Source organism: Cebus imitator, unplaced genomic scaffold, assembly GCF_001604975.1.
Source record: "Cebus imitator isolate Cc_AM_T3 unplaced genomic scaffold, Cebus_imitator-1.0 Scaffold4, whole genome shotgun sequence".
Classification (NCBI taxonomy): domain Eukaryota; kingdom Metazoa; phylum Chordata; class Mammalia; order Primates; family Cebidae; genus Cebus; species Cebus imitator.
The window spans coordinates 11915740-11930696 of NW_016107319.1; the positions used below are offsets into that span (position 1 = coordinate 11915740).

At 36.7% G+C, this 14957-nt stretch overlaps 1 protein-coding gene across 4 annotated transcripts in view; it reads right to left on the reverse strand.

Annotated features, from left to right (window-relative positions):
• TTC29 (tetratricopeptide repeat domain 29) overlaps window positions 1-14957 on the reverse strand; it is a 237736-nt gene that overhangs the window by 101435 nt on the left and 121344 nt on the right. For all 4 annotated transcript variants that reach the window (XM_017534847.1, XM_017534852.2, XM_037740632.1 and 1 more), the window contains one exon: window positions 7353-7476. In XM_017534847.1, the coding sequence (XP_017390336.1) occupies window positions 7353-7476 (124 nt within the window). The remainder of the gene's footprint in view (window positions 1-7352; window positions 7477-14957) is intronic.

The window sequence follows — 14957 nt, forward strand, 5'->3', positions numbered from 1 at the left end:
TGGAGGTAGAGTCTCACTCTGTCACCAAGGCTGGAGTGCAGTGGCATGATCTCAGTTCACTGCAACCTCCACCTCCCAGGTTCAAGCGATTCTCCTACCTCAACCTCCCCGGTAGTTAGGATTAATTTTTTATATTTTTGGTAGCAGTGGGGTTTCACCATGTTGTCCAGACTGGTCTTGCGCTCCTGACCTCAAGTAATCCGCCCACTTTGACCTCCCAAATTGCTGGGATTACTGTGTTTTGTTTTTGGTCACAGCAAAAGGTCATTTCAGCCGACTCATTTAGTTAATGGCTGGTGAAAATAAATGTATCTATCCTCTAATTCTTTTATGGCTCTTATTTTCCCAAGTGCACATGCCATTCTTCTTAACCGAGAATGTTGAGGCATTCAAGATTTCTGAAAAATGTGATCTTGATGTCACTAGCACCAATCAAATGATCATGTAAATATCTCTTCAATAAGTCATTTGCAACAGCTTGAGCTGCAAAAATTCAGATTTTATTGTTGTTGTTTTTTTGTTTGTCATTGTCACCTCTATTAAAAGCTATAGTCCACAAATAAATACTGTTTACCTAGCTCTTATGAAGCATTGGGGCCAATGCTAAATTCTGTCATTCTAAATTCTGACATAATATTATGTCATTAACTTTCACACTATGAGAAAAATATTATTCTTATTTTACAGATAATGAATGACATTGCACTTCAGAGAAAAGAGTATCTTCTGCCACCCCTAAATCTTCTAAAAATTCTCATGAAAATCTCTTTTTTAGAGGAGGATATTATCTAGGACTGATCTATATTTGTAAAGTCTCTAGGGTACCAAATTTCCTTTCTTCACTGACTTATAACCCTTTAGGTTCCACCATCTCCTCCCATCCACTCTTCTCTCTCCTCCTCACCCCACCAAACACACAAATAAAGACATGCATGTACACTCTTTTGAACAGAAACCCTTATAGGAGAGAATGTTTTACTGTATGAGTTTTTAAGTCAGTTTCTAGTATTTTATGAAGGAAACGGACATAAAAAGAGCACAGGAACAGCTTTATACATTACAGCAGTACAGCTAAAACACAGCCTTAACTCTGCACACCTCTGTATAATGAAGCTCCAACATTAGTCAAACTGATTGACTAAAGAAATTGAATAAAGAAAGGTGAGGAGGGGGAGAAATAGGACTTATGTGATAATTTTGTTACATATAGGAACAGCACATATAACACTATGTTATATTCCCACAAGGACAGTTTAGGTGAACCGTTTATTCAAATGATTCATGCCAACCAACTTGGTTAATTTAAAGAGAATCCCTCCATATTACATCAAAAGTAACTTTTGTTTGTTGAGGTGAACCATTCTTTCTTTCTTCAAAGAATAAAACATAAAATTTATACAAGAAAGGTTAATTAGGAAAACATAAAACTGTATCAAAGATATTTGTATGCCAATGAAGTAAACTATAATTGAGAAGCAATACCAATATTGAAGATGATGAAAATAAAAGTCATTAAAATTATAGATTGTCCTGGTAGATATCAAAGACATAGGACAAAATATATGAATACATAAGAGTAGGCCAAACATTACTATTTTTTAGAAACAAAAGTATAAATATATAATTGTTATTCTAATTATATTTCTGATATTTCAGTTATTTATTGTTTTAGGTAAAAGTGTTAATTAGAAATATTAGAGACCACAAATAAGTGGACATATATATGAATTTTCAAAGTTATTTTTATATGTTATTAAGCTAAAATTAACTCATTCATTCATTCTTTCATGTGGCAGCCACTCTGAGCTAGGTCAAATGCCAGCCCATGGGGAGGTAGCAGTAAATGGAGTTTCCACTCAAGTTTTTGAGCTTACTATTAAGTGGAAGTATTGATATGCCTAAAATTTTGATTAGATCTTATTTAAGTGCCTTTTTGCCTTTAAAATAGGAGCTTTATAATTAGTGAATTATTCCTCCCTCAAACTGTACTTAGTATTTCATCTTTGGACACACACACAACTGCCATTAAATAGATATAAACCTACCAGTTTTTCTAATTTCTCTAGTTTAAGATACTACTAAAGAAATACAACATTAATTCTTTTTAAGATGCAAGCATTTCTATACATACCATTTTAGGGTGAGATTTTGCTAATGTATATTATATTTTCGGATGTTTAATTCTTAAAGAGATTACTGTCTAAACCTCTTCTCCAAATATTAAGTACAACTTTCTACTGATTATTTCTGTTATCAGATAATCCCTATTCTACTATAAAATTCAGAAGATTCTAGTAATTAGCCTTGGCAATCTTAAATATGAGTTTGAGAATATACGCTTCCTAAATTTATCCTATGGGAAGAGAGCAATGTCATTTAATGTTACTAATATCCCTGATAAGCATTTAGCAGACAATTCCAGAACAAGATCTTGATGACATCATAGACCTTGAAATAAGGCTTGAATTATGACATTATAACATAGAATTTTCATGAATTATTCTGATTTTTAGTGTCTAAAATGTCACTCTATTCAATGAGCAAGCTCCAAATAAATAAGCATTTACTACCCATTTTCCCTATAATTTTAGTGTTGGAAACAGCATTATTTTAACTATGTCATTATTCTATGATTTTATTAAGGAATGAAAAATCTTATAAACCTAGTTATTTCCTCTAAAAACATTCTCATTTGACCACTTTACAGTAATAATTATATATTTTCAATTAACAGGCCATCAAAAGACCCAGAGGGTAGGATAAATGGTCCATTTTCCATGATTACATAGTAAAAGGTAACTAACTAGGATATAGGATATTTTTAAGATGTGCTCGTTCTAATTATAACTATTATAATAATTACAGAAAAGGTAATGCCAATATTTTTCCAATTATTACAATTTTAGTCTTATAATAGTATTTTTTTCTTGAAAATTGTTAAGAATATAATTGCATTTCATGAGTAACATGAAGCCAGAAAATATTGAGTTTGCTTTTAAAGATTCAGGACAAGTTTTCAGAATCTTAAAATATTATACAAAAATGAAATAGAGTCTGGGCATGGTGGCTCACACCTGTAATCCAGCACTTTGGGAGGCCAAGGAAGGAGGATCACCTGAAGCCAGGAGTTCAAGATCATCCTGGCCAACATGGTGAAACCCTGTCTTTACTAAAAATACAAAACTTAGCTGGGCATGGTGGCAGGTGCCTGTAATTCCAGCTACATGGGAGGCTGAGGAAGGAGAATTGCTTGAACCAGGGAGGAAGAGGTTGCAGTGAGCCGAGGCTGCACTACTGCACTCCAGTCTGGGCGACAAGAGCGAAACACTGTCTCAAAAAACATAAAAATAAAAATAAACTAAAAAATGAAATAGAAGTCTAAACTTTCACAAGTGAGAAAATACTACTCTTAAGTGGTATCAAACTGGCTACAAATGTATTTATTGGTTCAAGGAATGGACATATTTTTGATCACCAATTCTGTGCCAGGTTTCTTTCTAGACACTAGAATAATAAACAAGGCAGATACAGTGTCTGCTCTCATTAAGCTTACATTTTGCACAAATTAAACAACAATAATAAGAAAATAACATGATCAAGAAAACTATGAGATAAATGCTACATGGATAATTCAAATACAGTAATTTTAAAGAATGACCCGGGTGGTGCAGCTCATGCCTGTAATCCCAGCACTTTGGGAGGCTGAGGCAGGAGGATCCTTTGAGTCTAGGAGTTCAAGACCAGTCTTGGCCACATGGCAAAACCCTGCCTCTATTAAAAAAAGAGGGGATGGGGAGATGACCTGATGGCCACTCTTTGGTTGCTAAGGGAAGGCCCCTCTGAAGATGTGGCATTGAATAGAGATCTGAGTGATCAGAAGACGGCAATGTGAAGTTCAGAGCATTTCATGTAGAGCATTCCAGCCAAGGCAAATGTTGTAAGGCAGGAACTAGCTTGACGTGCTTAAAGAACTCCAAGAAGGCCAATTCAGCTACAGTGAAGTAGATAAAAAGTAGAAAGCAATGAGGTCAGAGATAGGGATGGGAGGTATCTCATATTTTAGAACAGGGTAAGGATTTATATTTATGTTCTCAGAAGAATGAGAAATCATGGAAGTGTCTTAAGCAGAGAAATCACATGATTTGATTTACATTTTATTTTATTTTATTTATTTATTTTCAAGACATCAAGGGCTCCGGACATTGTGAAAGTTTCCCTTTAAGTTACAAGGGGAATCCAGAACAACGCCGTTTGGAGCCCTCGCGGAAAAGCTGATTTACATTTTAAAAGAATTACTTTGGTGTCTGTGTAGAAACTGACCTATGTGGGGGTTGGAGGGAAGAGAGTACATACAGGAAGATGAGTTTAGGGCTTTCTGCAGTGTCTAGGTGAGACAGTATAGTGTCATAAACTGATGTGACAGTTGTAGAGACAGAGGGAAGTGGGTGGATTTGAGATATATTTTGGTAGCTTAAAGGTCAGAGTTTGCTTTTGGATTGAATAGGGAGCTCGGAGAGAGAAGACTTGAAAGAACTGAAGGATTTCCAGATTTTTGGCTTAAGTGACAGGGTGGATGGATCATTTACTAAGATAGGGAAGACTAGAGAGGAGCAGGTTTCATTTGAGAGATGTGTTAGAAATCCAGGTGGAGGTGCTAAGGAAGCAATTGCCTTTACAAGTTTGGAGTCCCAGGAGAGATCAGCGTTGGTGATACAAATCTGGAAGTCATTGGCATACGGATAGCATTTAAAAGCCATGGGCCTGGATGAGGAAGATAAGAGGAGCACATAGATTAAAAAGGGAAGATTGTTTGGAAAATGATTAAATAATACTCTAATGTGGTTGAGATTTAAGTTGTTAGAAGAATAAAATTTAGAGAAAAGAATGATGAGTTCAGTTTTTAGTACGTTATAGTGAAGGAATCTAAGTGAAGATGTCAAGTAGGTGTTTGGGTGTGAGTTTGGAATTGAAGGGAGAGATCTGAGCTTTAAAAAGGAAAGTTCTTCAGGGCGGGTGTGGTGGCTCACACCTGTAACCCCAGCATGTTGGGAGGCTGAGGTGGGAGGGTCATGGGTCAAGAGATTGAGACCATCCTGGCCAACATGGTGAAACCCAGTCTCTACTAAAAATACAAAAAAATTAGCTGGGTACGGTGGCACGTGCTGTAGTACCAGCTACTCGGGAGGCTGAGGCAGGAGAATCGTCTCAACTCGGAAGCTGGAGGTTGCAGTGAGCAGAGATTGTGCCAACAACCTTTTAGCCTACCTCCAAACAATACCCAAACCCAGACCTTCTGTATAAAAGCACAGGGAAAACAAACTTTTTTGAGGGACAATATTTTTATGCTTGCATTTTCTTAATGTTTTTGCCAGAAGTTTATATCTCACCAGTGTGTATTTTATTATCTGATGTTTGATTCTTGGAGAAGAGTTTAATATCTGAAGGTAAAATATAAGAAATTAATATCCAAAAGCCATGTCAACTGCCAGAAGTTAAATTTTATCAGTTTATCCCTTTTCTAATGGAAAGTTTGGAGGATTCTGGGCATTTGCACTATCTTCAAATATATGTGCCTTTAAATATACAAGTTGATTCATACACCGTATCATACTGCATGTATTCACAGACTATGTCTTTTCTCCTATGCTAAATGAGAAGCTCCCTCATTTAGACTGTGAGCTTCACAAGGGTTTAGGTCTTGTCTTTTTTTCACTAGTGTATCCTGAAAAGCAAACAAAAGCAAATATAAAACCAAAGAGAGAGGAGTCAATAAAGGCAAAGAAATGGCTGGGGAGCCACAGGGTAGCAGAGGAAGCACACGACAGGCAAAATCTGAGCACAGCTAGGGCAACAGACAGGGGAGGGCTCAAAAAAAGAGGGGAAACAAAGTGGTAGAGATGGGAGAGAGGCAGAGGACGACCTGGGGGTCAGAGAGCAAAGGAGAAGAAAGGGTGCAGGAGAGAAGGGAGCAAGGTGAGCAAGGGAGGTGGCGAGAAAGAGGGTGAGAAGAAAAGGAGGCTTTTCAGATATCAAGTGATAGGAGACAGGGGAGGCAAATGAGCCCAGAGGAGCAACAGAGGGGATGAAAGAGAGAAAGAAGATGAGAGACTTTGTCTGAAAGCACTTTCCCCACATCAGGGATTAAAATATTAGTTTCACTCATTCAAATTAATTTCAAATTTGATTTCTTTAAAAAAATGCTAAATCCTTCTGAAATAATGTTATGGTGAACAACAGAATATTGCAGTGGTTAGGAGAATGGGATTGAATACCACTGCCACTCAGAATCATCTGAGGGTCTGGCAAAGGGGAATTGTTTGATGCCACTCCGGGTACAGAACAACAAAAGTTTATAAAGATAATACTTCTCCTGCTGTAAAGCACTATTCTAAGTGCTTTTCATACATTAATTTAATACTTACAACAACTTTATGAGATGAGAAAATTGAGGCACCTAGAAATTTAAGTAACTAGCCCCAGGTCACAGATCTTATAAGTGAAAGAGCTGGGTTTTTAACTGAAGCAGTGCGGTTTTGGAATTAGTGATTTTATTCACTACATACTTAGCCTATCAAAGCGATTAACAGAAAGTGTATAGTACACATACAGAAAGTGTATTAACAGAAAATGTATAAACATAATTACCCTAAAAAATGATAAATCTTATTCATGATCGCAACAGCAATTATAGTTAGAGAAACGAGGCTCTTTCACATCATTTCTAAAGGAGAATATGCAATAAAAATCAGGAAAAAATATGACTAAAGTCCATTATGACCAGTATATGATACTAATAATAGCTTCTTGACTTGGATAATTTTATTTTGGACGTTTTTTTTCTTCTTTCTGTTTTCTCTCAGGTAATCAATCTGCTGCTAAAATTCCACTCTACATTGTCTACAGAATTATTTTTAGAATTGTCACTTCTTTTTCTAAGGAATCTAAGGAATGCCACAGCTGGATTAATAAAGAATTTGGAGTGAGACAGATGAATGTCAGTGGAAGCAGATAACAGCCAACAGTTACAATCAATTTCCTTTGAATTAAATATTTTAATTGCTCCTCAAATCCAATGTCACTTAGAATCCTCACTGAATATGAATATATGAATCAGGGTTAGCACCTCGTAAGTACTGTCCCCATATGGCCCTGAGGTATTGGAAGAAGAGGAGGAGGAAGAGGAGGCATTTCTCCTCCCAGTCCTTGCCATGGGCATTAACTACATCCTGCAATCCCTGGCCACTCTGCATAATACATTGTGGGAAGACAAGGATGACATGAGACTTTTAAAGCTGCAAATTTCTCCCTAAACACTGCAAATTTCTCTATAAAAAAGAAACGCATAGACTCACTTTTTCATTGTAGATGTCTCCAAGCATTGTACTTGATTTCACAAAATCTAGGCTTTGAAAATTGTTTCTTGCAATTTTCACAACTTTTTCCAAGTATTTAATTGCTTCTGTCATCTCTCCTTGGCTAGAATGAAAGAAATAGGAAGTCAATGGAGTATTATCTCAATGTCACAGTAAAGAGAAAGTATCTTGTGTCTTGTGCTGTAGAAAATGCAAGATAGTTATCAGGATAATGAGATTTAATGTATAAATACCAAATTAATAAATGTATGGCTTGTTTTTGTGGAGCATACATTGAGTTAAAACTGAAACTTTTAAAACCTCATGCATTGCTAATGGAAATGTTAAATGGTACATCTTGTTTGGAAAACAACTTGGCAGTTCCTCAAAAACTTAAAGTTACTATGTGACCCAGAAATTTTACTCCAAAATATATACCCAAGTTGAAGCAAAAACATGTCCACACAAATGGTCATATACATAAAAGTTCATAGCAGCATTATTCATAATAGCCAAGGCATGAAAACAACTGAAATGTTTATCAACTGATGAATGGGTAAACAAAATGTGGTATATACCTACAATGAAATATTATTCACTCTTAAAAAAGAATGAGGTAGTGATACATGTTGCAACATGAATGAAACTTGAAAATCTGCCAAGTGAAAGAAGCCAGACAACAAAAGATTACACATTGTATGAGCCCATTTACATGACATGTCCAGAGCAGGTAAATCATGAGATGGAAAGCAAGCTAGTGGTGGCTAGAGGCTGAGGAAAGGGAAAGATTGAGGAATGACTAATAATGTGTACAAGGTTTCCTTTGAGGGGGATTGAAATTAGAGAGTGGCCATGGTTGCTCAACCCTGTGAGTATGCCAAAAACTACTGAATTATAGACTTTAAACTTCTAAAGTGAGGACTCTTAAACTGTAGACTTTTGAAGTCTACAATTGTTAAAGTCATAATTGTATAACATACAAACTATGCCTCACTAAAGCTGTTTTGTTTTTTTTTTCAAAAAAAAAAAACTTTCAAAAGTTTATGAAAGGTAAATGCTAGCTTACTCCTGCATGCTTCCCTTGGTAGTGAAAGCTCAGGTGTCACTAAAGTCACATACACAAGTGTTAAACATTCTGACAAAATGTTCAGGAAGACATAATTTCTAGCAGAGCATTTGGCATATAACAAGTATTAATATATTTTTGAAGGAGGGAAGGTAGAAAATTTGAGAAGGGAGACACATATACTGCACATATGAAAGCTAAGTATCCAGGTAAACTATGAGATGCATATAGATGTTTGGAGTCTGACTATAAACACCTGACCCTTGATTATTTTAGTAACATCAAGAAACTTTGGGAGCCTAGCAAATGTCCTAAAATTTGCTAGTTGCTGAAGAAAAGGGTTCCCATGCTTGAAGAGCTGCACTGTCAATTTGGATAAATAAGTGTATAAACTCATACATGGGATGAACTCTGACAGGTACTATGACTTGTATGCAGTGCTTTGAAACCTGTAGTACATTCATTTGCCTATCCTCCTAAGAGGGGTAAATTTGGTCTTGAAAGGCAACCAAGTATTTGTGGGGTAAATTTGGTCTTGAAAGGCAACCAAAAGAAATTTCAAGTCTAATCTAGTTAATGAAACAGTAACCTCAAAGAGGTTATATAAATTTGGAAAATTGTAAATATTCACTGTAGGCGGTATCTTTGCATTTTGAGCTGTAAAAATTCTTGATGTGCTTATCCATTCACAGGCTACTGGCTCTACTCCATGCTCCTTTCTCCTCCGCTCTCACCCAGGTCTTCCACACACAGGTTGGGACCACATTTTCTTTCTCCAAATGCATCTCTTTCCAGTGACTAGCACTGTCAGCCAATCTCTATTCTCTCACTTCCTCTGTACCTCTCATTTTTTCCTGGATCTCTCACTGACATTGAGGTCTCTGTCCATCTAAAGCTGGCTCTTCCAGAACGCTGTCCACAGTCTCTTCTCTCTGCCATTGAATTCTTATTATGTGGGCAGTTTCATACACTATGGCATGACCTAACTCCTATATGCATATTTCAGGCAAATGCATATTTCTAAACCTGACTTTTCCCCTGTGCCTCAGACCCACCTTGCCAATTGCCCAGACATACTTAGCACGCAAAGGAAGACAATTCCCTCCAAATGGTTATCTTTGAAGATGTCAGTTAATAATGGGGCTTGTGATATTTTTGAAATTCCTCTTTAGGAAACTCCTTCATAGTATACTGTTATTCACGTAAAACATTTATAAGTAATTTAATGAATTTTGTCCTAAAAATGGGATTACTCATAGTTTTTTTTTTTCTTTTTTCTGGGTTTTCTAAATGTGACTCCATATTCTTTTGGCTATTTCTAAAGACTGAACCCACCTCTCTCAACTGGGGCTATTTAAAAGAAAATGTTGCAAGTTCAGAAAGTATTTTCTTTTTTTTTTCTTATTTCTTAAAAAAAAAAATGGGACACACATGTAGAACATGCAGGTTTGTTACATAGGTATATGCGTGCCATGGTGGTTTGCTGCACCTATTGACCCATCCTCTAAGTTCTCTCCCCTCGCCCCCCTACCCTTCAACAGGCCCTGGCGTTTGTTGTTATCCTCTCTGTGTCAGTATGTTCTTAATGTTCAACTCCCACTTGTGAATGAGAACATGTGATGTTTGGTTTTCTGTTCCTGTGTTAGTTTGCTGAGGTTGATGGCTTCCAGTTTCATCCATGTCCCTACAAAGGACATAATCTCATTCCCTTTTATGGCTGCATAATATTCCATGATGTATATGTACCACATTTTCTTTATCCAGTCTATCACTGATGGGTAGGTGGGTTAGTTTCATGTCTTTGCTATTGTTAATAGGTAATAACTGAAATAAACATATGTGTGCATGTGTCTTTAGAGTAGAATGATTTGTATTTCTTTGGGTATATATCAGGTTAATGGGATTGCTGGGTCAAATTATATTTCATGGTTGAACTAATTTACACTTCCACCAACAGTGCAAAAGTGTTCCTATTTCTCCATAGCCTTCCCAGAATCTGTTGTTTCCTTACTTTTTAATAATCGTAATTCTGACTGGTGTAAGGTGGTGCAAAAGTTTTCTCCCATTCTGTAGGTTGCCTGTTTACTCTGATGATAGTTTCTTTTGCTGTGCAGGAGCTCTTTAGTTTAATTATATCCCATTTGTCAATTTTGGCTTTTGTTGCAATTGCTTTTGGTGTTTTTGTCATGAAGTCCTTGCCTGTGCCTATGTCCTGAATGGTATTGCCTAAGTTTTCTTTTAGAGTTTTTATGGTTTTGGGTTTTACATTTAAGTCTTTAATCTATCTGGAGTTAATTTTTGTATAAGGTGTGAGGAAGGGGTCCAGTTTCAGTTTTCTGCATAGGGCTAGCCAGTTTTCCCAGCACCATTTAATGAATAGGAGATCTTTTCCCCATTGCTTGTTTTTGTCAGGTTTATTGATGATCAGATGGTTGTAGATGTGTGGTGTTATTTCTCAGGTTTCTGTTATGCTCCACTGGTCTATATGTGTGTTTGGTTCCAGTACCATGCTGTTTTGGTTACTGCAGCTTTGTAGCATAGTTTGAAGTCAGATAGCATGATGCTTTCAGCTTTGTTCTTTTTCCTTAAGATTGTCTTGGCTATACAGGGTCTTCTTTGATTTCATATGAAATTTAAAATAGTTTTTCTCTAAATGTGTGAAGAATGTCAATGGTAGTTTGATGGGAATAGCATTGAATCTATAAATTACTTTGAGCAGTATAGCCATTTTTACAATATTGATTCTTCCTATCCAGGAGGATGGAATGCTTTTCCATTTGTTTGTTTTCTCTTTTATTTCTTCAAGCAGTGGATTGTAGTGCTCCTTGAAGAGGTCCTTCACATCCCTTGCAAGTTATATTCCTAGGTATTTTATTCTTTTTGTAGCAATTGTGAATGGGAGTTACTCATGATTTGGCTCTCTGCTTACTGTTGGTGTAAAGGAATGCTTGTGATTTTTGCACACTGATTTTGTATCCTGAGACTTTGCTGAAGTTGCTTATCAGTTCAAGAAGTTTTTGGGCTGGGATGATGGAGTTTTCTGAATATAAAATCATGTCAACTGCAAACAGAGACAACTTGCCTTTCTCTCTTCCTGTTTGAATACCCTTTATTTCTTTCTCTTGCCTGATTGCTCTGGCCAGAACTTCCAATACTAGGTTAAATAGGAGTAGTGAGAGAGGGCATCCTTGCCTTGTACTGGTTTTCAAAGGGTATACTTCCTGTTTTGCCCATTCAGTATAATATTGGCTGTGGGTTTATCATAAACAGCTCTTATTATTTTGAGATATGTTCCATCAATTCTTAGTTTATTGAGAGTTTTTAACATGAAGGGATGTTGAATCTTATCAAAGGCCTTTTCTGCATCTATTGAGATAATCATGTAGTTTTTGTCATTGGTTCTGTTTAGGTGATGGGTTAGGTTTATCGATTTGCATATGTTGAAACAGCCTTGTATCCAGGGATGCAGCTGACTTGATCATGCTGGATAGGTTTTTAATGTGCTGCTGGATTTGGTTTTCCAGTACTTTTTTGAGGATTTTCACATTGATGTTTATCAGGGATGCTGGCCTGAAATTTTCTATTTTTGTTGTATCTCTCCTGGTTTTGGTATCAGGATGATGCTGCCTTCATAAAATGGGTTAGGAAAAATCCGTCCTTTTCAATTGTTCAGAATAGTTTTAGAAGGAATAGTACCAGTTCCTCTTTGTATATCTGGAAGAATTCAGCTGTGAATTTGTCTGGTCCTGGGTTGTTTTTGGTTGGTAGGCTATTAATTACTGCTATTTCAGAGCTTGTTATTGGTCTATTCAGAGATTCAATTTCTTCCTGGGTTAGTCTTGTGAGGGTATGTGTGTCCAAAAATTTATCCATTTCTTCTGGATTTTCTAGTTTATTTGCAGAGAGGTGTCTACAGTATTTTCTGTTGGTAGTTTGTATTTCTGTGGGGTCAGTGGTGAAATCCCATTTATCATTTTTTATTGTGTCTATTTGATTCTTATCTCTCTTCTTCTTTATTTGTCTTGTGAGCAGTTTATCTATTTTGTTAATTTTTCATAAAACCAGCTCTTGAATACATTGATTTTTTGGGGATGTTTTTTTTTTGTATCTCTATCTCCCTCAATTCCTCTCTTATCTTAGTTATTTCTTGTCTTCTGCTAGCTTTTGAATTAGTTTGCTCTTGCTTCTCAAGCTCTTTTAATTTTGATGTTAGGGTGTCAATTTGAGATCTGTCTAGCTTTTTGATGTGGGGTTTTAATGCTACATATTTCCCTCTTAACACTGCTTTAGCTGTGTCCTAGAGCTTCTGTTATGTTGTCTCTTTGTTCTCATTGGTTTCAAAGAACTTCTTGATTTCTGTCCTAATTTCATTATTTACCCAGTAGCCATTCAGAAGCCAGTTGTTCAATTTCCATGTAACTGTGTGATTTTGAGGGAGTTTCTTTTCTTTTCTCGTGTGTTTGTTTATTAAGTAAGTTTGTAAGTTTATTAAACTTAATACTTTAAGTTCTGGGGTACATGTGCAGAACATGCCAGTTTGTTACACAGGTATACAAGTGCCATGGTGGTTTGCTGCACCCATCAACTTGTCATCTACATTAGGTATTCCTACTAATGCTTTTCCTCCCCTCTACTTCTCCGCCCTGACAGGCCCTGGTGTGTTATGTTCACCTCCCTATGTCCATGTGTTCTCCTTGTTCAACTTCCACCTATGAGTGAGAACATGTGGTGTTTGGTTTTCTGCTGTTGTGTTAGTTTGCTGAGAATGATGGTTTCCAGCTTCATCCATGTCCCTGCAAAGGACATGAACTCAACCATTTTTATGGCTGCATAGTATTCCATGGTGTATATGTGCCACATTTTCTTTATCCAGTCTATCATTAATGGGCATGTGGGTTGGTTCCAAATCTTTGCTATTGTGAACGGTGCCACAATAAACATGTGTGCATATGTCTTTATAGTTGAGTGATTTATAATCCTTTGTGTATATACCCAGTAATGGGCTTGCTGGGTCAAATGGTATTTCTATTTCTAGATCCTTGAGAATTGCCACACTGTCTCTCAAAATGGTTGAACTTGAGTGAGTTTCTTAATCCTGAGTTCTAATTTGCTTGCACTGTGCTCTGAGAAACTGTTTGCCATGATTTCAGTTATTTTGCATTTGCTAAGGAGTGTCTTACTTCCAATTATGTGGTCAACTTTAGAATAAGTGCTGTGTGGCACTGATAAGAGTGTATATTCTGTTGATCTGGGGTAGAGAGTTCACAGACGTCTACTAGGTCCACTTGATCAAGAGCTGAGTTCAAGTCCTGAATATTCTTATTAATTTTCTGTCTTGTTGATCTGTCTAATATTGACAGTGGGGTGTTATGGTCTCACACTATTATTGTGTGGGAGTCTTAAGTCTCTTCGTAGGACTCTTAAGAACTTGTTTTATAAATATGGGTGTTCCTGTATTGGGTGCATATATATTTGGAATAATTAGTTCTTCTTGTTGAATTTTGTTGAATTATTCCCCTTACCATTATGTAATGCCCTTCTTTTCTTTTTTGATCTTTGTTGGTTTAAAGTCTGTTTTGTCAGAGACTAGGATTGCAACCCCTGCTTTTCTTTTTTTTTTTTTTGCTTGGTAGATTTTCCTCCACCCCTTTATTTTGAGCTTGTGTGTGCCTCTGAAGGTAATATGGGTCTCCTGAATACAGTAAACCAATGGGTCTTGACTTCTTATCCAATTTGCCAGTCTGTGTCTCTTAGTTGGGGCATTTAGCCCATTTATATTTAAGATTAGTATTGTTATATGTGAATTTGATCGGGTCATCTTGATGCTATTAGATTATTTTGCACACTAGTTAATGTAGTTTCTTCATAGTTTCATTGGTCTTTATATTTTGGTGTTTTTTCAGTGGCTGGTACCAGTTTTTCCTTTCCATATTTAGTGCTGTTTTCAGGAGCTCTCGCAGGGCAGGCCTGGTGGTAACAAAATTCCTCAGCATTTGATTGTCTGGAAAGGATTTTATTTCTTATTCACTTATGAAGCTCAGTTTGGCTGGATATGAAATTCTAGGTTGAAAATTCTTTTCCTTAAGAATGTTGAATATTGCCCCCCAATCTCTTCTGGCTTGTAGAGTTTCTGCTGAGAGGCCTGCTGTTAGTCTGATGGGCTTCCCTTTGTAGTTAACCTGGTCTTTCTCTCTGGCTGCCCTTAACAGTTTTTCCTTCTTTTCGACCTTGGAGAATCTGATGATTATGTCTTCGGGCTGATCTTCTCATGAAGTATCTTAGTGATGTTCTCTGTATTTCCTAAATTTGCATGTTGGCCTGTCTTGCTAGGTTAGGAAAATTCACCTGGATAGTATCCTGAAATGTGTTTTCCAGCTTGTTTCCAGTCTCCTCATCTCCTGTGGTACTCCAATCAATCATAGGTTTGGTCCTTTCATGAAGCCCCATATTTCTTGGAGGCTTTGTTTATTCCTTTTCATTCTTTTTTCTCTATTCTTGTCTGCATGTCTTATTTCAGTAAGGTAGGCTTCAAACTCTGA